The 26,187-nt window shown below is 41.2% G+C and overlaps 1 protein-coding gene across 3 annotated transcripts in view; it reads right to left on the reverse strand.

Annotated features, from left to right (window-relative positions):
* Positions 1 to 8,251: 8,251 nt before the first annotated feature.
* The window catches only part of INTS7 (integrator complex subunit 7), a 55,877-nt gene continuing 37,941 nt past the window's right edge, over positions 8,252 to 26,187 (reverse strand). For 2 of the 3 annotated variants that reach the window (XM_006907704.2, XM_015586260.2), the window contains 8 exons: positions 22,395 to 22,601; positions 19,874 to 20,068; positions 19,393 to 19,496; positions 18,312 to 18,380; positions 16,191 to 16,323; positions 14,465 to 14,563; positions 12,909 to 13,094; positions 8,252 to 9,733 (listed from right to left, as the gene is read on the reverse strand). In XM_006907704.2, coding sequence (XP_006907766.1) covers positions 9,446 to 9,733; positions 12,909 to 13,094; positions 14,465 to 14,563; positions 16,191 to 16,323; positions 18,312 to 18,380; positions 19,393 to 19,496; positions 19,874 to 20,068; positions 22,395 to 22,601 — 1,281 coding nt within the window. In that variant the 3' untranslated portion in view covers positions 8,252 to 9,445. The remainder of the gene's footprint in view (positions 9,734 to 12,908; positions 13,095 to 14,464; positions 14,564 to 16,190; positions 16,324 to 18,311; positions 18,381 to 19,392; positions 19,497 to 19,873; positions 20,069 to 22,394; positions 22,602 to 26,187) is intronic. The other variant, XM_015586259.2, reaches the window with a different exon arrangement.

Consider the following 26,187-nt stretch of genomic DNA (forward strand, 5'->3'; position numbering starts at 1 on the left):
AGGGAAAGATCACGTACTGGGGAGTGCCCAGAGAGATGAATATTTCACTGCATTGTAAGGCCACAAGGGCAGCTCAGGGAACCCTGGGCAGGACCTCTGCTGGGCCATCTTCTTTTACTGTCCAAACAGCGAGAAACATGGTCTTGGATGACTCCCAAGGTCACCTGTCACTGGCCCAGCCACCCAGAGGGAGGTCCTGTGGTCTCCAGTTTGTGGAGTAGAAGCTGTAGCTGAAAGCAGGTGGGGGATGAGAACATAAGGGGAAACATGAGCTGGCCAGCAATCTAATAAATGACCATAAAGGAGTGAAAATGTCAGATTTGAGCTACATGAGTCTGAGCTGCAGCTGGCTCTGGAGTCAGGCTGGATTGGAATGTGAGAAACAGAAGGCCGCCTCTGGCTTCCTCTCTTTGCCTATTTTTTCCTTGGTATCTTTCGATGCCCACTCCACCTCCCACGGGTTTTCTGGGCAGCACTTTACATAGCTCCTCGGTCAATGAGAATAACAATGCCGTGTACTTCTCAAGTCTCTCAAGACTTCTCAAGTCTGGGATCTTGGCACTTCGGCTGGCCCTTGGCACTATGGACAAACACTGATCGTCCTGACAAACGTGACAATCGCCGACCAAAGCTTCCTGAGAGTAGGGATTCCACCTGCAGCGGGGCCTTGCCTGTGACAGGTACTCAATCAGTCCATGAAAAAGAAAGGCAGGGAGAGAGAAAAGGAAGGAGGAAGGACAGACAGGGAAAAAGCTGGCGGGAAACCGTGAAACCTAAATCACCCAAAGCACCAATATATTCTAAATTCTGACCAAGAGAAGGCTGTTGCTGGAGGAGAGTGAAGATGACTCTAAGGAAGGGGAGAGATGAATGGCCCCTTTTTTCACTTTCTTGCGAGCTCTAGGCACTGGTCCACTCCCTCCTGCCTCAGACCTCGGATCTGAGCCTGAGCTGCACTCTCGGCCCCCATACTGGTGGGCTGCGCCCCTGCCTTTCCACTGCTCAGGGCTCAGAGCTAGTAGAAAGCTTGCTTACACCTTCTGTCTCTGAGGCAAACATCGGGTCAGCAGGCAAGGTCAGTCAGGACAGCCCCATGCAGGGACGAGAACCAGGGCTGGTGGCCGAACAGTCAGAGGCTGATGGGGGGTAGGGCAGTGGAGGGGGCCATTTGTTCTCATCACTAGGACATGGCAACTTTGGCAACCACGTGTCCACATTTATGCAGGTCCCGAGGGCCAGGCAGCCTGACTGCTTCACACACAAGACTGAATACGATGCAGGCCACGGAGGAATCAATCCTGACTCTTGTGCCTGGCTGGAGGATCAGAATGTAGAGGGATGGGCAGGTTTTTCAGTGACAGAGAGAAGAGCATTCAGGTGGAGGAAAAATATGAACAAAAACGTGATGTCCAGGATGTGCAAATTGAGCTCACGAGATGCCCAGGAAGTTAGTTTTACCACAGAATGGGATATACGCAGCGGAGTGGCGAGAGGTGGGGCCTGGCGCTAGGCTGGAGTCTCACTGAGGAGGGTCTTAAATGACAGATTGAAGAATTCAGGCTGTTGTGGGAACCCAATGCGAATGAAAGTTTTGGACCAGAGGAGTGAATTGGGAAGCAATGGGAAGTAAGAATTACTCAGAGGAGACAGACACTAGCGGAAAGAGAATAGGAAGCAAAAGAGGTATTCTAGGAAGATAGAACGAGGTTGCAAAGTCGGATGATGGTGGTGGGGCCAGCGGGGAAGAAATGCTGGAAAGGACAGCCCCCTTCCTCAAAGTAGGACAGCTCCTCTCCCTGCCTAGACGCATATCTCACATAAACACACACAGACACACACTTAGGAGGTGAGAGAAAACATAACCTCATCACTATCCGTCTCAGCTGTCAAGCCCTCCTTCCCCCAGCTTCTCTTTGTCCCTCCATCTCATCCTAGGCAATGGCCGGAGGCATTTGCTCTAAGGACAGAAAGAGTCATGCTGGGGTTATTTATATCTGCAGCTGCATAGCCTGAGCCCTCTGTCTGGGGACCTATGTTGGGTGGGGAGCAGGGCCACACCCCATCTCCCAGGCCCTTGGCTAGGGAGTCGCAGCCCGCTTGAGGTCCTGCCAAATGGAATGGCGCCAAGAGGCCAGATAGTCCATCCCTCTGTCTCCAGAGAGGCTGTTGCTAAAGGTGTCCCTATAGTTGGAGAGAATGGCTCCTATAGTCCAAATGCCACCTTCCTTTAGGATTTAATTATTTTCACAGTTCACTAGGCTCTTCTTTATACTCAAGTAAAATTTCTTACTGCCATTCTGTCTCCTTGCTTCGTATTCCATTTGGGGAGATGGCAAATTCCAAAACCTTTCAGTGGGGAAATCGTTCTCATCGGTCAGGTAGACAGTGTCTGTTGATTCGCGGGGCTTGTGCCCAATAGATTTGATGGCAAGAACTAACTAGGGATAAGCCCCTTTACTTTGCAGTTGCTAAATAACTCAGAAAGAATGACAGAGAAGCCCGGATTGGCTCCTTGTGCTGGTGACACGTCTCTTTTTCCCCCTCCCCTCCGGGCTCAAGGCTTGTACTGAGGGAAGCTGCATGGATGTAAATGCCCTCCTCCCAAAAGAAAAGGATAAATTCCTCTTGAGTCTAAGAAATTTTAGTCCCTTTAGGTCCGCAGATGACCTGCAACATCATCGTCCTTTGAGGGAGAGATGAGCTGCAAACTGTTTCACAAGGCTGACATTTCTTTCCCCACTGTTCTCTGGACCACCGGGCCGTGCTGGCCACTTCACCGCAGAGGCAGAAGGCAACCACTATGTGGTGGGCCCCTGCTAAGCTGCGGGCTTGGTGCATGTGTTATCCCATTTAATCTTCCCAATAGGGCAGCTATTGGCCCCATTTCACAGATGAATAAGCCAAGGCTCACGATGTTATGAGAGGAAGCCAAGACTCAGAGAAAAGCCAGGGGGCTGATATGGAGCGTGGGATGGTAGAGGGAGCTGCTCGTTCCCAATAACAGGACAGGGTAACTGTAGTCACCATTTGTCCTCGTTTACGCCAACCCTGAGGGTCGGGCAGTGGACCATACACAAGACTGCTTTTAACATGGGACACAGAGGGGCCAGTGTAAAGTGTCATGTCTGGCTGCAGGAATCAGGGTGTGTGTTTCTGCTGGGTCTAGAGGGACAGATGGGTTTTCGATGTGACATAGCTGGGGGCAGGGGAGAGAGCATTCTGATTATCAGAGCTGTTTCCCTGTGACCAAGCCTTTGGGGAGTTTGCCATCTTCCTCAAACACAGAACGGGAGCAGGTTAAGGTCTCCGTGAGGTGTTCAGGCTGGATGTAAGGAAGAACTCAGCGAACTGTGAAGATGGTTAGGTATCAACGGGTAGACGCTCCAGCTGAGCTTTTCCGAAGGGCCACACGAGAAATGGCAGCAATTCTGACCTGGATAGTCCTGTCCAAACTCACTCCTTCCCCCTTTCCAGGAGGAGATGATCAACCACCAAGGAAGCTCAGGCCCGCCCAGCATAATCCAGGCCTGGGTGGGTTTCTCGCAGCCTTCTTCTCATGGTCTGTGAAAAAACAAGAGTGGCATAGCCACGAACCCAAGGAGCTTGCCCATCACTGTATTCCCAGTTCCTGGTACCCTGTATGCATTCAGTAAACATCTGGTGAATAAATAAAAGGCCACCTGTTTTCAAAACTGTTTGTGTCCTTGTTGGCTGGGCCTTTGGCATAGATCTGGGAAACACCTGCTCAAACGAATATTGCTGACTGAGCTACGGTGCCGTGTGATCTCAGCTGAGTTACCTCCAGTGCTCAGGATGAAGGGAAAATGCTTTTTCCATCAGCTACTCCTGGCCAGTCACACGGGGGAGGTGGGTGAGGGATGGAGGGCTTAGGACACTCACAGGCCCTGCCCTGCGTCAAGGGCCCTCAAGGAGGTTCCAGATGCACTGACTTCCAGAGAAATTCTAGCCAGGGGTAATATGCTTTTGAGCATCCCAGGGGCCACTGTAACACTAAGCAGGATAGATCTGATGTCACCAGATTCTGTGATTAGTCATTTCTCCCTAATTCGCTGATAACATTGAAATGTGACATTGAGGGGTTCGTGTCATCCAACAGCCTGGCCAGAAGCAGCAGTTTCTGCAATATGAGACACTATTTACTTCTTTTTGAGTGTAAGCTATCTCCTCGAGGTTAAATACTAACTTTATACTTTAGGGGTATACCTTTTTTCCAAATGCTCTTCTATTCCTCTCTGGCTTCCAAGTAGTAGGTACCCAGTGGTCTCTGATTATGTCAAGAAGAGGCCCTCTGAGCTGGAAGGGACACTTGCATTCCAAGTGCTGCAAAAGAAGATGCCAAATGATGGCCAGTTTTCTAATTACCTAAGAGCCTGTCCTGACCGGTACATTCAAGGAGAGATACTATTAGAATCTCAGAAATGGCATCTTTTGTGCTCTGTCAACAGCTTTTTATAAAGCCCTCTCCACATTCTCTGAAAATAGAGATCTTTTCCTGTCAAATAAGGGCCCTGTCAGTTTCCTTTTACATTTCCCACCCCCAGCTCGTGGCCTGGCATGGCGTGGGCTTGGACTGGGAAAGGCCACGCCCTCATTTGCATTTTTACAGTAGGCTTTTCATGTACTTCTCCTATCCTGGTGGGGGGGGGACTTCAGAGCTGACCTTCCTGACACATGCTGTCTGACTTTACTGGTGGGTGGGGGATACAAATGTTAACAATTCACCATCACTTTGCTCTTCTCCTTAGGGTGAGATGACACATAAACAAAAAGCATCATTAGCTTCACTGTTTCCAATGGCGAGGAAAGAACTCTTCAGGCAGTACAGCCTACTCTCACCTTCCACGGTGCTGGGAAATAGGAGAACTTGACATTCATATTTTCCCATAATTCCTCAGTCTAATTCAGTACTATTTTATTTGTTCTAGTTCTGTATTTTAAACATTTTTGATTACTAGTCACAAATAAGCTTCATCAAAACCAACAAATAAAGTCTTCCAAGAAAACCAAAAGGTCATATAGAGAATATATTTTCCTTGCATTCGGTCTGATTTTCTTAAACTCATCCTGACTTCTGAAGATATTGGGTAGCTGTTCATTTTCCTGATTGTTCTAATTCAGTTGATATTATCTCGACTTCATAATTTTACTAAAAAAATGATCTGGAAACAAGGATAAAAATTTTTTAGTCTCAGTTTGCCAGCGAGATATCATTAAACAAAAGCTACACCTATAGACATGATCTGTAAGGAAGACGATCCCCAAACTCATGTCATCAAGTTTCAATCTTTAGCCAGGCCTAAATAATAAGCAAAGAAGACTATTACTGCACAACGAACTTGACTGTGCGAGAGAGAACTGCTCTGGGGTTAGCAAGTAAGTAGAAGGGTAAGGAAAAAGTTACAGACTGAAAAAAGTTAATTTACAACATTCAACATTCTTCAGTAGAATGTGGAAACCAATGGCTCCAGGTCTTATGTCATTTAAACATGACTCACTCTGTTTGTCTCGATTACAATTAAAAATTAAATTGTTCATGGGATGAGCACTTTAGACTACATACCACAGGATAATGGATTAGCTCCAGCCAAGCCAAGAGAATACACAGCCCATGATGTTAAAAGGTCTTTGGGTTCTTGGGCAAGAAATGGAAAGGAAGACAATAACCTACCTCCTGGAGTGCTATCGGTAGGAAATCTAAGCCGATTCACCTGGTTTTTAGAACTCTCAATACATCTCATCATTCTTTTAATGTTGGTGACTGAAAAAGGCTAAACCAAGGGTACATTATATAAAGAACAGGGCTGGGTGTTTTGTTGAGCAACACAGTATTTTATCACCAGATGCAAAGCAAACACACAAACTCTAAAACCCTTGTTATCTACACTCTTCCATGTGAAACCTTTGGTGTGTCAAAGAATTTCAATGTAGACCCCTTAAATGGAAACTTACTTAAGAGTTTTCCAGGATCTAAGATAATAGTGAATCTCATTTCTTCACTTTTCACTTCTGTACTATCCCACTGTATGGGCAGTAACCAGATGAGACTATTTAACTGAATCAAAAGTAAATAAGATTCGGTCACACCAGCTATATTTCAGGTCCTAAATAGCTGTATGTGGTTAGTGGCTATATTGGATAGTGCAGACTTGGGACATTTCCATCATCACAGTAAGTTCTATTGGACAGCACCGCATATACTCTGTATACCAGGTGGCAGGGGCATCTTAGTCTCAATACTGCTGGCAGATATTGACACAGAAAGATCAAGTGACCTATCTAAGGATGCACGGCAAGTGAGTCTTATAATGGAACTTAAACTGACATCTCTGGGACCCTAATCTAAGGATCTTGCTCGGTTGCTTTTTTCTTCTTTGAACCATATCTTAATGTAAAAAGTGACTTACAGCCTCCAGTTACAAATTACTTGACACCTTGGTTGGTCTGAATCAGACAGGTCATATCACAAGATCTCTTAAAGTGGAAAATAGTAGTACTTTAATTTCTAAATAGTCCATACACTCCTGCTATCACCCTTGAAAGGAATCAGTAGCTTTAGAAAGTATTTCCATAATTTTCTTTGTATGTCTGTCTTTAAATATTTCGATTAAGTAGGATTTACAGCACAGTAAAAGACAGAAATTACATTTTGTTTAGGTCATCATTAAGTCATATTGTTATTAGTCAATGTACCCAAACTGAATAAAAGGGAAGGTAGCCTAAAAAAACAACTTTTATTTTGAAAAAATAAAATGCTAAGATTTAGAACTGATCTAACACTGGGAAAGATACTAAGTGAGGATGATAATAATGATAGCAAACACTTATATATCTACTTATTATGTGCTAGGCACGTTCCAAGTGCTTTACATATATTAATTCTATATTAACTCAGTTAATCCTCACACCTATCCCATGAAACACTATTATGCTTCCCAATTTTAGGAATATGGAAACCGAGTCAGAGAGAAATTAAATAGCTTGTCCAAGGTCACAAAGTTAGGTAGAGTTAGGACTTGGACCCAAATAGTGTGGCTCCAGAGGCTGTGCTCTTAGCACCTGGTTATACTGCAATGTCACTAAACGCTGAGAAAATTACTCCTGTCATCCCAGCATCATTCAGCCAGAGCCTTTATTATCCATAATTTTAAATTCAGGAAATGTCCTCACTTCATAATCGCTGTGTATATTTTTCTTTTCTGAGTAATTCCCTGAGTATTTATTTTGCTTTTCATTAGAGTTGTGTGGAAATTATAAATAGTTTCCCTGAACTACAAATAACTGTTTAATAGTTGATGCCAAAAATGCAGCAGATATAAACATAAAATCAGACAGAGTCCCAATCCTTGGCCTAATGGACATACTGAAAAGAGACTTTTGTTTCAGAGTTATTTTCATACTCTGAACTATTTAAATGTTTTTATTTAAATAATTCCTTCCCAAATTTGTGCCAGGGGCCTATACTACGCCAAATCAAAGAGTTTATAACTACAGCTATCAAAAACATCTTATCAGATTATAAAATTTGGAAAGCTCTCAAAGGGAATTAGAAGAACTGGAGGCTTTCAAGATTTGCTTCTTTTCTAGAGAATTCTGCCTTGAAACAGTACCAAAAACCTGAAATTGACATCATAAAACTTCCTTCTGAAAATAGCCATTTAGTGGGGGGAAAAAAAGGGTTTTCTCAATTTAAGAATCTTTTTTTTCCTGGTCTTTAGTCTTTCAGTCAGTCACCTGATAACAAAACTCTAGACTGGAGTCAAGTAATCCAGTCTAATTCATTCATTTTACAAATAAGGAAACTAAAGTCTATAGAGATGAAGTGACTTGCCCCAGGTCACAGAGCTAATTCCTCAGAGCCCAAAGTGGAAGCTATTCTTTTTGACTCAGCTTTTTCTATACCTGGTAAAAGGGCAGGGGCAATTCTTCCTAAAGCTATATTCTCAGATACTGTCACGACTGTGCATCACCATGTACTAGGGTACAACTGGGCCACGTCTAGAGGGATGTCATTAGTGGACAATGATCTGGTTGCTGGCAGTGAAATGTGTTGTGCTGGGACAATAGCTCATGAAGCCAAGCGATCTTATAGGGACCTACCTGAGTTGCCAATCAATCCTCACCTGCAGAGGCCATATGACAAGGAAAAAAAACCAAACATTTTTTACTTTAAACTCTATTCCTCCTTGGAGCCAATGTCAACTTTAAAGAGAAAAAGGCAAAACACAAACAATGAAATTGAGAGATTTATTTTAAAAAGAAACTTCCAAGGAATGTGTCTGCTTCACATTCAGAGCTGATTCCAGCCTAAGTGACCATATCATCGATATCTGCAATCTGTGATCCCTGATGTTTAGAAATCATGATCCCAAAGCACTGACTGATCCCAAATCAAGAAAGAATAGTTAAATTTTATCTACTGCACTGTGTTAAGACAAGAAAGCATACTATTATTAGATTTTACAATGGTTTTCAGCCAGTATTGAAATAGAAAAAAGGAGTTTTCTGGCTAACCAGAAAACTTCTATTCCCTGAGCATCTCAACTAATTGAGGTTGGTTATAAGGAGACGGTCCTTTCTAGACAATCAAGTCTAGCGTTACAGAACTTGCCAAGAAGAAACTAAATCAATCAAAGGAAAAGATCTGCCCTCCTACCTTAAAACAATAAGATATTAAATGTGAGTGATTTTTTTCACTCTTAGAAACAATGTACAAAGTCTACACAATCACACGCATAATAAAAAAAAAATTATTAATCTCCAAATCTTCCTATGTAATTGCTAGCTGCTCTTTGGGTCAATTAAATACTAAAACAATAAATTAAGATTGCTTTAGCACAGAACAGATAGGTAAGTAGTTGAAATAATATGTATAGCAGGATGTCTCAATTCTGCTAGACTGCCTGCTCTCGTAACCCAGAAACTGGACGTTTCAGGGGACATTTCTAAGTCCACCCACGGGAAGACTCAGTTTCTTCTACTACGGGTGAACCCTGTACCCTACTGGTCAGAACTCCCCAAGGCATAGCTCAGAATTACAGGCCTGTGTCAAGCAGCAAGTAGTATATTTTGGTAGAGAAACAGTCAAATTTACTAATTCAGTGATCCCAATATGTGACTTTTCTTGAAAGAAAAAGAAAAGGCTCAGCAGCAGTAAAAACACTAATAAAAGAATGAAAATGTTAAATATGAGATAAAGGACTTGGTTAAAGGAACAAGGGAAAAAAATCTTTCTGGTTAGTAACCCAAATATCTCTCGAATGAAATTTTTAAGGTAAAAAAAATCATTTTTCAGATTACATTGCAGAAACCAATGAGTAAACAGAGTCTGCGTTAAAACTTTCATATCTTAATCCATGTGGAAAAGCAAACTATTTTTGACAATTTCATCGATTCCTGTAAAGCCTGTAGTACACTCGTCACGTGGCTAAAATCGCGTGTAGGCATTCCGTTGCTGCTGCTGTTGTAATGGCTGCTGGGCTTGCTGCTGTTGTAGGCGGATTTGCTGGGAATAAGGGTCTTCCAGGGATTTGACAAATATGGTAGTTCTGGGACCAGTCTTCCATACAATACCATTGGCGTCTTTCACTGAAGATTCCACTGTAATATTGTGTGTTCCAAGGATAGCAAAGTTCAACAGAAACTGAGTACTAAAGTAATCATTATGAGGCTCAACCCTCTGCTCCATCTCATTGGTCATATTGTCGATGGGTATCTGCAATAAAAGAATTGTTAAAAACAACAATAGCTAACATTTATCGAGTGCTTACTATGAGCTAGGTCCTGCCTGAGTGCTTATTTAAGCCATGCAAACAACCAAGAGGTACGTACTATTATTATCCTTGCTTTACAGATGAGGAAACTAAGCAGAGAGGTTAAGTAATTTCTCCAAGTTTACACAACTAATGAGTGGGAGAGCTAGGCCGGCTAACTCTAGAGCCTACTTTTAGTTATGAAGTGATACTGCCTCCTATCCTTGAGGAGAACGAACTCCTTGAGCCTTTCTCAACTCCTGCACATGCTGCCCTTTCTCCCTAGTGAAGGAGTTCAGGACATGCCACTCCAAAACATGCTGCTTTGGCATACTGATTATTTTTAACTAAAGGCACTTAAGAACAACAGACGCAGGAAGGGCTCTCTGCCCCTTTTCACCTGAAACAGGCAACAGAATCTCCCATGAGAAAGGTAGCCTCCCTATACCAGGAAGATAAATACATCCTTATCACCAGAGACTGAGAATTGACACTGAAATGGATCTCTATGAACAAACCTACCAGTCTTGCCCACTGCCCCAACAGATCTAGTCAATTCCCCACAATACACTGCCCCAAGCCCAAACCCCTTTGTCTTGTCATTTTGTCATGAATTTATCATTTCTGTGTCTAAAAGGTATATAAGCTTTCTGCTCTGGTCATTTCTTTGGGTCTCTGTTCTCTTGTGAAGACTCCCATCTACATGTAAAATTTTAGTAATACTTGTATGCTCTTCTCCTGTTGATTTCTGCCTTAATGTCAATTTAATCTTAGGCCCAGCGGAGACTCTAGGAGGATATAAAAGAAATTTTTCCTCCCTTACATTTGCATACCCAACCCCAACTTCAATTCTCATCTTCCTTTAGTCTATGAAGAGATAATCTGAAGAAACAAGATGCAATAACCTGTTTCAGGGAGTTTAAAATCTAAGAGACATAACACTAAAGGAACATAAAAAGTATATGTAAGTTAGGTTTTTTCCCTCCTAACTAGTCTGATTTTATATTTCTTAATATGGTGATTCTTCCCTCAGTATTAACTTTCGAACTTGTACATTTGCTCACTTAATCAGTGTCTTGTTCAGAATGGCAATATATGTTGTAATATAGATTTGTGGGCTCATTTATTTAGCTAGGTACTTGTGCCCTTGCCCTTCAAAGAACAGAATAACACCTGCTGGTGTACCCTTGGCTCTCCCCGAGATGAAGTATGGCAAAGAGATACTTATTCTGAGAATGCATATAAAGGTAATCTTAATGAATAATTCACTAGATTGCTCTACGTTTATGTGTGTTTCTGTTGTATAATTAATTATACAAATGCACCCTGAAGCTTTGTCTCAATAAACAGTTATCATGAGGCCAGTTTTCCAGAGACATCTACCTGTAATATTAATGAAAAGAAGTCACCAACCAATTTAATACCTTGGAATTATTTATAGGTCTTTTCCTGCTTTTGTTGTTGTTGTTGTTGCTGTTTATACATTCAACTTTATTCTAGAGTTTTTATTTCCCTCAAGACTATGTCTATCAAACAAGAACTTCCTTAAAAGGACCAGAAAACGACCTGATCTCTCTGAACAGATGATGCACTTTAAGTTGCAAACTCACCGAGAGTAACATTACAAAACAATCATGAACAATACAGCTTATTCTACCAACTTCCTGACTTAGGTCATGCCTCTCAAGGGATAAATCAGCAAGCACCAGACCAGTACTTTCCAGTTTAAATGTTTTTTTTCTTAATAGTAGAAATCATTATATACAAGGAACAAAGAGAACCATGGTTACTGTTCTTTCAAACACAAAGTGAGGAAAAAGTGGCAGACAGGGACAAGTTAACTATGTGAATTCCCATTATGATCTGTGACAACAGAGATCACGCAAACGTAATAGTTGTACTCTAAATACAGTACATGATTTTTTTCATCAGTCACCAAATATTTACTGATTGTCTATATAAGGCGCCATGTTTTATGTCACGAAAGTCAAAAGAGAAGACGAGAAGAGAATGAAGGCAGAACCTTATCAGATTAGGCAGTGGCAGAAAGAGTAAGTTACCAAAGTAAAGGTGAGGACGGCTTAAACTAGACCTTCCTTTGGCTTTTTAGCCTAAAACCACCAAAGAGAATAAAACACTCCCTTTTTATATCTTTACTGATAGCCCTTTCCTTGCGATAAAGCTCAATTCAGGCATGCCTACTGCAATAAACCTGGACACAACCAATTTAGCCATCTGAACAGTCTGTTCACACAACTGTGTACTTGATCCCATGCCCCACTTACTGTGAATAAACCTGCAAGGAATTGGAAGGAGATGTTTAAAGGAACGAGCATTCTACATTTGGAAGACTGGTATTTCATGGGCACAGATTCAGAACCTTAGCTTTGGCGAACAAACTAAAAATGATTTTGGTTAACTTACTTCATGATTTCTCAAAATGGCAAATTCCCATGGTTATATCCATAAGGAAAGATTTTACTTTATCTGACCACTGTATGTCAATGCTATCTACTTTTTTTTTTTGAAAATGCTAAAATTTACTTAAAATAGAAAAAAATAACCAGATGTGTTCTTTTGGGGGAGTGGGGGCGAGGGAGACGCTTATTCTCCACTCTTGACGCCTCCCGTCACATGGCGGGACCTTTTGTCAGATGAACAGTGCTGGTCTCCAGGGCAGGTGGATCCTGCTGACTGTAAGTTTCAGGGTGGGAACTGGCACGGGGAGCTCAGCACCTTCTCGTTCCTTCTTCTCTGGGCTTCCGGGTACTCTTTCCTGCCATCAGTTTTACAGGGGCAGGCTCTTGTGTGTACTGGCTGAGACTGGGTAGGAAAATTCACTTTAAAGGTACAAGGCTAGGAAGTCCTTGCCACCAGGCACCTGAGCTAGGATTCTCACGGCTCTAGTAACACTCATAGTCTGCTCTCTGCCTGGATGCTTCGTTTATCAACTGGTTCCAGCAGGGAAAAGAGATGTGTTGTTCATTAGCACCTCAGACCCCAATGTGTACTTTTAACTCATGCCCATCTGATCCCTTGGGAAGAACTGCAATCTGCTTAACCGTGAAAAACGCTGGAAAACTTCCATCAATGAGTTGATAAAATTCACATCACAAATCTGCCTCTTTTCTAAATTACCTTGTAGTCTTGTCCAGATTTACTCTGTAGCGTGGAAGAAACATTCAGACAGACAGACTGAATTTTGCGAAAAAGTCCTGGTTTGGATCCATGCTGAACCACTCCCTCCACCTTCAGCGCCAGCTGCTGGTTATTTTGGACAGCGATGGGCTCTGCAGGGTTCCGTGGGGATGGTGACAGAGCAAGCTGGAATACCAACATTAAAATAAACGCTAACAACCAAGAACAAGCTTCCTTCCAACAAACATGTCTATGCTAATGGTTAGTTATAGGTTAAAACACCACACAAACACACGTGCACACGCCCGCGCGCACACAAACACCCTAATGACCCGACTGCTGACAAACCAGAGAGATGTCACCTTTAAAGTCAAAAGTTGCTTATCCCTAATGCCTCCTTTAAATATCCCAGTTTTGTGTTGTTTTTGTACCCCAAACCCCCGTTCTTTTTGAGGGTAACAGAGGATTAGAGAATAGCAAAGGCACTGTTCTCCCAATTTCTGGGGTGGGGGGTACATTTCTTTGACAATAAACCAACTCTAGTAGTGAAAAAAACTGTAAATTGTCTTGTCTAGCTGCTGTCTCTTTGGTCTTAGGTAATTTTAAATTGACTATATTCAAAGGCAACTGAACTTGAATTCTAAGATTACATACACAACCAAGTACCATAGTATAAAAGTCAGTTTCTACACATGAACCAAATAACATTTTAAACCTCTCATTAGCGTAGTTTTTCTTTAAAAATATATTAAAAATCCTCAATACATTTCAACTATAGAAAGTCAAGTCTTGTTAAACGAAAAGATAAAAAAAATTGGGTCTTTTTGATAATGCTGAGCCGTTGAAGTAATCAACTCTGGAAACCTGCCCCCTTAGGACTTCAAATCTAGCTAATTAATTTTCCTTATTATTCAGGTCATTTTGAAATGGCATGCTTTGTTGTTTGTTATTTGCAACCAAAAGCATCAGAATGGGTGCAAAAGTGCATGGAAGATATTTACTGACAGGGATAATCCAGGAAATCTTTCAAAAGTGGCAATTTCTCCGCTTTCCCTAGAATTCCCAATTCTTTGAATCAAAAACAGCTTTTGAATTTTAGTGGCTTAAATATATTAAAATACTAACTCTACTCATTAGCCAGCTCCTCAAAACTTGTTATTCAAAGACAAAAGTACTTTGGAGGTAGGCCTGGAGATGTTTTACTAGACCTGAATCATTCAAAGTTGGGTCTGAATAGGCTGATCAGAGGTGGACTCAGTTCAAGAACTTTGCAGGCTACTATGATGAAAACCACTCAATTTATTCTTGGAGTAGAGAGCCAAGGGACAGAGCTCCAGGTACCCAAACGTGTGTCTCACAGCATTTGGTACTGACAGGTATTCCACTTCCTTCACCAAACCAGCTGGTAAAGGGAAGAAAGGCTTACGACTAAAGGGCATAAGTTTCATCAAAACCAAAGGTAAGATCCTGAAGAAGAGCCATGTCCCTCCCACTTAACCTGTGGAAGATAACTGAGTTTTTAATCTATATTAACCTCAGTATTCTTCCTATATTACCTTAATGCTGGTAGACTGCAGTTTCTGGAAAAAATATCTCTGAAATGAAAGAGGAACTTTCAGCAAAGCAATGATGGCATTGCAGAGGCATGCTGTATGCTAGTGGGGGGGAAAAAAGAGAAACTGAATCAAAAGATAATAAATGTCCAAATTTCATCAAGAAATGGTACTTTCTAGAAGAAATTTAAAAACTACCAACACTTGCATAGATAACAAAATCAGTAACAATAATACCACCAGACTTGAGTTACCATTTAGCATCTACTTAGTTTCTTAGGGTGCAGCTCAGAAGGAACATGAAAATAATTTAATCAATGTCTCACACAGATGTGTGTTTACTTCAAAGATAATCTTTACGGTCTCCCTTAGCAACTAATCTCAGTGTCAAACAGTTACTTGTTTTAATTCAATTCAGCAAATATGTATTGACAATATTATGTGGAAAGCTGTATGTCAAAGAGTGTCCTTAAAATCTAATCTCTTTAACATTATATCCTGCCGATTTCTTCTAAAACACTTGCTAAACTGATGAGAGAACAGAATGAGAAGAGCAGGAAATGGAAGAGAGCTACAGGGAATACCAGCACCTAATGTGCAGGCAGGGCAAGAAAAACTCTCCAAGGAGTGAAGTTCAAAGACAGGGTGTTATGGACTGAATCCGCGTTATCTTCTCCAAATTCCTATGGTGAAGCCCTAACTCTCAATGTATTTGGAGGCAGGGGCTTTGGGAGGTGACTAGGTTTAGATGAGGTCATGAGGATAGGGCCCCATGATGGGATTAGTGTCCTTATAAGAAGAGACAGACCAGAGCTCGCTCTTTCTCCGACACATGAGGACACAGTAAGAGAGCGGCAGTCTGCAAGCCAGCAAAGGGGACCTAACCAGGAACTGGACTGGCTAGCACCTTGATCCTGGACTTCTCGGCCTCTAAAACTATGAGAAATGAATGTTGTTTAAGCTACCAAGTCTATGGTATTTTGTTATAGGAGCCTGAACTAAGACTCTAGAGAATGGCCAGACAGGGAGGAGAATATCTGGGTGAGAATGTGTCAGTCTATTCTGTGACTGGGAAGTCAGAGGAGAAGACTAAATAAATAGCCAGTGCTCAGCAGAGCCAAAGGCAGCAGAAATCAGTAGGCTAAAGGTGGACAAGTATACTAAAAGGTATCAATGACACCACTTGGTAGGAACTGATTTTCTGCCGGTCAGATAACAAGCCCAGTTCCTTCTGTTTCAATTAGCCAGTGGTTCTCAACCCTGGTGGCATAACAGAATCACTTGGGAGCTTTTAAAAATGCTAATGCCTGGGCCTCAACTGCACAGATTCATATAGTTAATTGGTCTAAAGTGGGGCCCAGATACTGATGTAGTTTTTAACAAGCTCCCAAAGTGGTTCTAACGTGTAGCCACGTTTGAGAATAATTGCAACTTCAGTTAACTTGTTAAAAAAGAAAAAGAGTTTTATCTGCATTCTGGCAGAGCAGATTTGACATGTTAATGTGACTATGGAGCAACTACAGATGAGCTACGTGCTTTCATGGATCATTATCTCATTTTATCCTTATAACAATGGGAGGTAGGTACTATAAACTGTTATAAAACAGGCACAGAGGAAACAGGCACAGAGAGGTTAATCTGTTGGAGTCATACAGTTTTAGTAAGTGCCAGAGATGGATAAAAACCCACTTCCACGTCATAAAAACTCAAGTAAACAAATGCCACTTACCATATAAGAAACAGGGGTATATTTCCGATTGAGTGATTCCACCTCCTCCAAGACATGATTATACACAGACATCATTCTTCTCTCATATTCACTATCAGCATGGGCTGTTCCAGTAGATCCATATTCCTGGAAACTGAAGTCAAAATCAACATCAACTAATGAACCAAAATAGTAACTATATTAATGTCAAAATGTGTCAGGTACTTTCTACACATTCTCATTTCATCTTTAAATTAAGTACATACTGGTAATTTCATTTCATAGATGAGGAAAAAGGCTTGGAGAGGTTAAGTAATTTTGCCTTCAGTCACATAACTAGTAAGTGACAAGGTGAAATTCAAACCCACACCTGACTTTAAATTATACAAGTCTTAATCGGTTGTTAAGGAGTATAAAAAAGTATTTAAACCTTGTCTCTGAAGTCATTCTCTTACTGTTTAGGCAGTAGAAATAAAGGTTAAGTACAAAGGAATCATGGCAGACTGAATAAGAAGTTGGAATAGAAAAATGTAATGGACGAGCATCTCAAAATATTTTTTTTCTGATAATCCTGAAAAGTTGGTATGAGGTAGATAACATTCATGATTACAAACATCTCCCCGACTCTATCTCACGCTTATTGATACTGGCTCAGACACTCTGTTAGCTGCTAGAAATAAACAGTTGAATAAGACAAGGTCTCTTCTCCAAAAAAACCTTCTAGGCTATGAAAGAGATACATAGATTTTGTAAAAACTACAGTGAAACATCAATGTCATGCCTCACTTGAGGTTCACTTCAGCAGTAGGTCTTTCTTTACATGGAAGGCACAAATATACACTATCAAGAATGGAAGTTTTAGAAGGAATCTACTCCTTGCAGTTGTACACTTGCAAATGAAACCCAAAGAACTCGCCCTTCAAGGTACAAGCTTTTTTCCCCCCAATTTTTCATTGCTATGAAGGACAAAGTTTAGGGAGATGCTTTTGGGGATGAAAAAGGGGATGGAAAAGAGTGAAGAGAAGTGGTAGCAAGGGGAGGGGGTGAGAGAGCAGTATGTGCGAGCTAGCTAGATAACTCCCTTCACCCCATCCCTGCCGACCATGTGCCCATCTCTCTGATAAAAAGTTAATCAAGAGAAACACTAATTTCTATTATGTCAACCAGTAGTGCAATGATGTTTGTGTTATAGGACGTTACATGAGTATGGCACGATGAGAAATAATGTGAGCCTGGAAGTATCAATTAATTGGCAAAGACTGGAAAATACAGAGGTTTAAGAACATCTTCCAATTTAAAAGGGAGGAGCTTATTAAAAAAAAAACAAACAAACCAACACACTACTAGTCAAACACTGTAAACCAAGGAGAAAATAAACATAGACGACAGAAGGATAAATGGAAAAATAAGTTAAAAATACTAAAATTAATCAGATGAGTGAAGAAAAAAAAAAATAACCAGGTAGCCTAGTCCAAGAGAAGGCAAGGAATCTGGTTATTGCCCTGAAAAGAAATGGTAAGTCCACGTTTTAGGGTAGAGAAATTTAAAATGCATTGTTGACTATATTATTTTTGAAGAATCTGGTCTTGGAATCACAGGCCTTACTAGATTGGAAATTATAGACAGTTGAAAATGCATATTCCAAAAGAGAATACTATAATGGGAAAAAACAATGGATTATTCTTTTATAAATACTTTGAAAAATTCATTCGTTAATAGGGGAGGGGAGAAAAATTTTAATAAAGCAAAAACAGGAATGTCTTTTTGTTTGAGAAACCAAATTATAAAAATTTCAAGTTCATGCCTTATTATATAATTAACTCAAATTTTCATATCCAACTTTAGTTACAATATACAAGAAGAAAATGTTCAAAAAGAAGAAGAAAACATTCAAATTCAAATAATTTCTTCTCAGTTATTTTTCCAAGTCAATGTTGGGAAGACAGGGGGCAGGAGGCAAGTAAACAATGTGGTCAAAAAAATCCAGGTTTTGTTACTAGCTGTGTGACCTTAGGCAAATGCTGGAGAAGCTCTTCTTCTTTGTTTCTTCTTCTATAATAACTCTTCCAAAACACTGTTGTGATGATTAGTAAGATAACATATCTGAAAGTATTCTTTAATGTAAACTATTATTAGAAATACCTTGCAGATTCCGGGTCCAAAATCAGAGCTTCTATTGCGTGAGATATCAGCAAACAGCTCTGCTGCTGTCTGGATTAATGTTAAGGTTATACCTGAAAATAGACAAATCCACTATAGCCTTTATATTATCTGAATATTAAATAAGTCAACATGAGGATCATACTTTTAGTGTAGGTAACCATATATTATAGACTCAAATAGTCTAGGGCTTTTTTTTTTTTAAGGGCTATATGTTGTCTGAAATAATGATTCTCAAATTCTGTCCCAGGGTACTTCAGAGGCTGCCTAATGTGAGAAGGGGGAACCAAGCAACAGGCTCTGTGATTCAATCACAGAGACTGTTTTTAATCTGTCTTAGATATGGGGGTTTCATTGACAAAAGCTAACAATAACAAAGTCTATGGAGTGGACTCTAAGCTGGGGCCCAAGGGGTCTGCTGACCTATCTGAAACTATGCAAATTTTAAGGGGTACGTGCATATATGCCTTTTTAGGGGAGAGGGTCCACAGCATTCATTAGGTTTTCCATCAGTAAACTGAAATGCCAAGAACTATGGAGTTATAGGTCCTAAAACTGAAAAACAATTTATCTCTTCTTTCCTTTCAAAAAGGATTTGAGGCTGCTAATAATATGGAAAACTTAAAGAGGGCTCAGGGGACAAAAGTGATGACCAAAACTATTGAATAGATCTTTAACAAAGGTGATGGGAACTAGGGTTATTAGCTATGAAAAAGGAAGGTGAGGCAAAACGGAAAATGGTTCTCTGGTGGGAAGATATTTTGTGTTATCTGTTGTAGCTCAATTATGTACCAAATATGCAACACTGCTAGGACTTGGGTTGTGGATGCTCTTTCTGGAGTTGGAGAAAGACCACCATTGAGTCACCGCTTTTAAAAAAGCCTGCTTAAAGCTGAAAAGTAAAATTATACTGATCATTTTAGATTCCAAAGGAAAAAATTATTAATTATAGTAAATCTACAGGCGGATCTGATATTTTTTAGTTAAGCATATCTGAATTATGTACTCCATGTTTACAAGAATACTTCAAAAGAACAGAAATACTAAGGCAAGTTTAGGATACAGCTCTACATTTCTCAAAGTTGCTGAATCGGCATCAAAAGATGCCTGATAAAGATCTCCATATCGGGAAGCAAGGCTTCGGAATTCTTCCATGGACTGTTTCATCTATAAAGAAGGAAAAATATTAATCGTGATAAACAAACATGCTATCATTATTATATAAACAAAAAAAACACATTTTACCTTAAGTTCTATTAAAATAATTAATATGGTTATAAACATCTCAGTTTCTTTAAAAATTATATGTCCCTTCTGTTTATATATATACACGTAGCATCTAGTGAGACATCATCAATCACTTTGTTATTCTAATAAGACATCAGCCTATTTTTGGCAAGACAGATGAGTTGATAAGAATTTGATTTTAATGTCTCTGAGTCAAACCACTGATTTTTAAAGTTGAGAATTTTTCATCTCACAACTACCTCAAAAACCTCTAAAGTGTAAATAAAAACTGCACTGAAAATAAAGTTAAGACATGCCTGATTGGAGATGCGACCACACCTCTGAAGGTCATTCCCTAAGGTCATGGCAATTGTTGTGGCAATTGCAGGTGGGGGGCTTGTCTTTAGGCTATTACAAGTACAGATAAGTTGCGAGAAGGCTTGTAGAAGGTCAATCCTGAGTTTTACAAATTCACACTGAAAACTTAAAGGATTCAGTGGTGTACTGGCAGCCTGGAAAAAAAAAAAAGATATATTTAAGACAAGATAAACACAGCAGCAAGATGGTGCAGTACACAAATGAATTTTAAAGGCAATATTAATGTCCCATTTCCTAAGCTGGATACTGGGTATACTTGGATATATTTGTTGTGTTTTCTTTATATACCCTATATAATATATATGTAGATATTATACCTAATCGATATTTAATAAAAACAAAAATAAAAAATAAATTAAAAACCCACCACTGTAGGCAGAATGCTGAGATGGTTCCTCAGATTGATGCCCACGGGTATCCACACTTTATTTAATCTCCTCCCTTTGAGTTTGGGCGGAACCTGTAAAGTGCTTCTAAGGGAAAATGGCAAAGGTGATAGTTTTTGAGGATCTCATGTAGGTCCCTAATGAAGTGAGTTCATATTAATAAAGGGAGATTATTCTGAGTAGATTTCTCCTAATCTGGTAAGCCCATTAAAAGAGGCTCTTGAAGGTGAGAGATTCTCCTGTTGGCCTTGAAGCTTCCACAAGTTCCACAGCTGTGAGGAAATGAATTCTTATACATGACTTTAGAAAAGGACCCTCAGCATCCTTGAACCTTAGATCAGTCACAGGTCAGAGAGTAAAAGGGCAGTCCATGTTCATACCTTCTTGGTTAAAAAGATAGAAAGCTATCATCAAATCCACACTTGCCAAATGTACAGAGTAAATACAAAATGTTTAAAAAAACTCTGACAGCACAGTATAATCAGAAACCCGAGAAGTTCCAAATGACTGTAGGGCTCACGCTGCCTTCCCTCAGACTACTCTCAAACAGAGAATCGTTTCCTGATTTTTTTTTTTTTTTTTTATCCATATAGTTGTGTATGGCATGCAGCAAATACTTATAAGTCTGTTGAAAAAAAGAACTCCATTTGAAAAAAAGATAATTTGAGGCTCAACAACCTGCCTTGGGTCACAAAGTGTTAATGGCAGAGTAGAGACTAAAACAAGAGTCTTCTGTTTGTCAATGAGTACTTTCGTCCTATGTCAGAATTCAGTCCTTAATTACTGCCAAGCCTCATTAAATACACATACCACACAAATCATTAAAAGACTATTAAATATTCAACAGGGGTTTTCATAATATTAATTCGATCTGCCTCACAGTTTTGTGGGCCCGTTTCACAGTTTTCATCATTTACTATACTGAACAATTAACAATTTTCTGCTCTATATAAACTAGAAAATAATTCAACTGATTGGAACCAATAACTGTAACTTTTGATTTTCTGAGGCATTTATTAGCCTGATAACAGGCAACGACAATCTTTTCAGATAATAATCAAGAGGAAAGAATCATAGTAGTCAATGCTACCCTTTAAAATGGAGAGAAGCCGTTCCTATACTCCTGTTTTAAAACAGCAATCAATCATAGCCAAAAAAATCATAATTCAAAAGATATGTACCCATATTCTGAATATCCTGTTTTGTGTGTGTGTGTGTGTGTGTGTGTGTGTGTGTGTGTGTGTGATCTGTTTATTCTTTGTTCTGCTTTGAAGCATTTCTTTTGGGATGCTCATCATTAAAAATATCTTAGATTATGTGATAAATGTATATAAACAGGTACCAAAAGTTTTATGGTCCCATCTAAAGACATGCAATTTTAAAAGTTGTGTGACAATAGTTAAAAAATGCTTAATGTTAATTATGTAAGCTCTTTACTTTTAAGGGGAAAAAGTCCTTGCATTAATACAGAAAATGCTCATTTTAGGGAACAGGTTCTTACTTAGGAATATAACTGATTTCAAAGAAACAAGAAATGTTAAGAGTCTGCCTTCTCTGCAATGCCCTTACTTTCTCAGCAGAGAAAATGGAAAGTTTAGCTGGCTGTTAATTTGAAGTAGGAGGCTATTACAGAGGAATAAAAAGTGACACATTATGCATGCTTGATAATTTCTTCTTTACCCACAAAGCAAGAAACTCTAGTTTCTTAGTGAGTAGCTGCCAGGTGTGAGATGGGTGGGAGGTTTGTGTTTGATGGTGGTCGTGCCCCAGGCTGGGGTCTTACTAATAGGATTCTGGAAAGGGAGGAGTCTATCTCCACTTATCCTTTCTACATGGATTCAGCAATCTTATGTGTTTCCTGGTACTTGATAAAAACAAGATAAACTTCCACCAATCTATGAATGTTAAAAAGTGGGGAAAGGGTTAAAGATTTACTTCCATGTCCTATTTATGACTTTAATATTGCCAAATATGTATCAGCAGGTTTTTCAATGTAATTAAAATAGAATAATAAAAGAAGAGAGATCATTTTCATGTAAGTCGTCATCACCAACGGAGAATTAAAAGGACTTACCGTTAGGGATGCAATCCCTTTGTGGTAGAATTTTAAAGACTCAGCAATGCAAGAAAGTGCTGAACTATAATTTTCCTTTTGCAATCCAGTGAGACACTGTTCTGCATGTGAGAACTCCTTCAAACTATTCAGCCAGAAGTAGAAATGTTCTGAGGCAACCTGAGTCAGCAAACTCTGATAAAGCTCTTTGGCCATGTCATGATTACCCTGGAAAAAAAAAAAAGAAAAGAAAAGAAAAGAAAAATAAAGAAAAAGAAGAAAGAAAAAGAATTAGTTGATGTAGCAGCTAAAAGACAAACCTAAATCCTGGATAAGCTTGAACAGTCATTCCTCATATTATATAATTCTTTGAGACTCAGTCTAAGTATTTCCTCAGAGAAATATGCTGAGCTGCTTTTACGTAACCTAATGCCTGCAGTTCTTCACTAAAAACTTCTGAAGAGAAAATGAATGGAATTAACTATAACCCTGTGCTGGCTGGAAAATTACTGCTTGGCCCATGGGAATATAGGCTATCGCCCATGGGAACATAGGCTATCACCCATGGGAATATAACATTCTAACAATAAGCTTTCTGCTTCTGTACCCCCACTTGCACACCCGATCTGTGGGTTGACAGGTAGTGAATAGGAGAAAAATAGACCTTTGTGTTTAAGACAGAATGAGGAATGGGATTTACGGCTTAAAAGCCCTGTACCTCTACATTTCGGGGCTGCTTAATTTGGGGTCTGTGTACCCGCGGCAGACCCAGCTGGCTGAATAAAGAGTGTGATTCCTATAACTCACTGATTTCTGGTGGTCTGTGTGTCTTTCGGGGGCTGGTGGCTACAATATTTGGAGGCCCCAGCGAGATCTCAGGGAGTGGCCCTGGGATCTAAGACCGGACCGGCCTCCGAAGCGGTTACTGTCCCTGTTATGGATTCAAAGGGGTGGCCAACCTGAGACTTCCAGGGCCCTTGAATGCTGTGACGGGTCAGTACAATCGTCAGGGATGCAACTTTTAGGACGCGCTCTTTATTCCTGGTCCCAACGGGAATCTAGAATCTCTGAGGCCTTGGTGTCTGGATAAAAGGTACCTTCCTGTTTCTGTTGACCGGTCAGTGGAGAGACTGGACACAGTCATATCTCCTAGACCATGGCCAGGCTGCAGGACGCCACCTCCTGTGCCCTGTTTTCCGGTTTTGTCTATTGTCTTTGGTCTTATCTATGTTGTAGGTGGCGGACTTCTTTGGGTCCACCTACACTCCGGTAATTGTTCTTGTCTGAGTGTCTGTTTTGTGTTTTCTGCGCAAGTGATGGGGGGAGTCTTGAGTTCACAGGAGAAACCCTTGGGGTGTCTTCTCTGACATTTCAAAGAAGGGTTTGTAGAGGGAGCTGATTATGGCATAAAGTTTTCTCCAGGCAGACTAAGAACATTGTGTGAAGTCGAGTGGCCGTCTTTTGGTGTAAACTGGCCTCCAGAGGGCTCCTTTGACAAGGGTTTAGTGAGGAACGTTTGGAAGATTGTCACAGGAGACCTGGGACATCCTGATCAGTTTTCCTACATGATCAAGGGTTAAACCTTGTTCAGAACCCCCCTCCTTGGCTCCACCGGTGTGCTCTCTCTCTAGGAGTGCGAGTTTTAGTTGTAGGTACCCCGAAATCTCCAGGACAGCCCAGTTCCTCAGTCCTCCAATCTCCACCGGAGGACAGTGACTTTCCCCCACCCTATAATCCAGGACAACACAGGCCCAATAGCACCACCTCACCTCCCCAGGCGCGGGCAGGTAACCCTTAGGGGCCTCCTGCTCCTGCTCTGGGCGGGGCACCGGCCGATACCACCACCCTGGCCGTTCTCTCTGGCGAGAAGCACCACCCCAGGGGCATCACACAGACAGGCCCTTTATGGTTTACGTGCCTTTCTCGACTAGTGACCTGAACAACTGGAAGGCACAAAATCCGCCTTTCTCTGAGAAACCCCAGGCATTAATAGGACTCTTAGAAAGTGTCTTTCAGACTCACTGCCTCACCTGGGACAATTGCCAACAGCTTTTAATTACCCCCTTCACGGAGGAAGAACGCGGACCGAACGCGGACTGAAACACAAAAGATAGCTGTGGTAGGGAGGAGAGTTGATGAAGCAGGGGAACAGATTGAGGAGGAATTTCCCTCCACCTGCCCAGACTGGGGACACAATTCTCAGGCAGGGAGAATGGCATTAGATCGGTACCACCAAATTCTAACTGAGGGAATTTGGATGGCTGCCCATCAGCCAACTAACCTTTCTAAGGTAAATGAAGTTATATAAAAAAAAACTAAGGTAACTTAAGTTATACAGGCAGGGACCTCAGGAATCCCCTGGAGCGTTTCTTGAACGAGGCATACCGGATATACTCCCCCATTGATCCTGAGGCCCCTGAGAACCAGCAGGCAATTAATATAGCCTTTGCTACTCAGGCAGCCCCTGATATCTGGCGTAAATTGCAAAAAATGAAAAGGATTTACAGGAATGAACCTGTCTCAACTTGTTGAGATAGCCCAGAAGGTGTTCAACAACAGGGAGGCACCGGATGACCCCAAACGTATGGCTAAAATCCAAAACTACTGTTATCAACCCAGCCAATCCGTTGCCAGACCCAGACCCCAAGACCCCCCTTCATGACTACACAGATTTCACTGACGCTGTGTGTTCCTTGCAGCCAGACCTCAAAGACTCCCCTCTGCCTGAGGCCGATGAAGTTCTGTTCACGGACGGGAGCAGCTTCATGCAGGAAGGAAGGAGGTATGCTGGGGCACTGATTGTAACTCTAACCGGCACCATCTGGTCACAAGCTCTTCCCCATAAGACTTCTGCCCAAAAGGCAGAACTCATCGCCCTCACTAAGGCAGTAAGATGGGGAAAGGATAAGGCAGTCATAACATACACTGACAGCCGATATGCCTTTGCCACTACACATGTAAACGGAGCCATCTAAAAGGAAAGAGGGCTTCTGACTTCAGCTGGGAAGGACATCAAGAACAAGGGAGAGATCTTAGCCTTACTTGAAGCCATATAGATACCTAAGACTCTTGCTATTGTTCTTTGTAAAGGACATCAAAAAGAAAATAGTCCTGAGGCTAAGGGAAACTGATGAGCCAATGCAGAGACAAAAACAGCGGCTACAAGGCCAGTGGGGCTCCCACCACATCTACTGACCATTGTCCCTTACCCAGAACTGCCTCCATCTCCAACCTATACAGCGGAAGAAAACATATATTTTCAAGACAAGGGAGCCACTAGGAACCAACAGGGGTGGTGGACGACCCCAGATGGAAAAATCAGGCTCACGGGCCCTTGGAAGGACTCTCCTCCACCAACTACACCAGACCACACACCTAGGGCGAACTAAGATGCTCCAGAAGGGAGAAGAGCCACAGAGGAGATTGCCTCACGATGCCCAGCTTGTGCCCAAGTTAATCCAAAGGGGAAGATAGAAGAACCTAGGCATAGAGAAAGAGAAACATCCGGGGGACCACTAGCAGTAGATTTCGGTAACTCTGACTGTGGGGGGCTGCAAATATTTACTTGCTTTTATAGACACCTTTTCAGGATAGGTAGAGGCCTTCCCTACCAGGAAAGAAAAGAGCTTAGTAGTTACTAAGAAACTACTACAAGAAATTCTCCCTCAATTTGGTCTCCCTGGAACTGTAGGGTCGGATGACGGGCCAGCCTTCTTAGCAAAGGTATCACAACAATTGGCTAGCTACCTAAATTTGCAATGCAAACTCCACTGCGCCTACCGGCCCCAAAAAGTTCCTGCCAAGTAGAGCGAAT

This window comes from Pteropus alecto, unplaced genomic scaffold (genome assembly GCF_000325575.1).
Source record: "Pteropus alecto unplaced genomic scaffold, ASM32557v1 scaffold101, whole genome shotgun sequence".
Classification (NCBI taxonomy): Eukaryota; Metazoa; Chordata; class Mammalia; order Chiroptera; family Pteropodidae; genus Pteropus; species Pteropus alecto.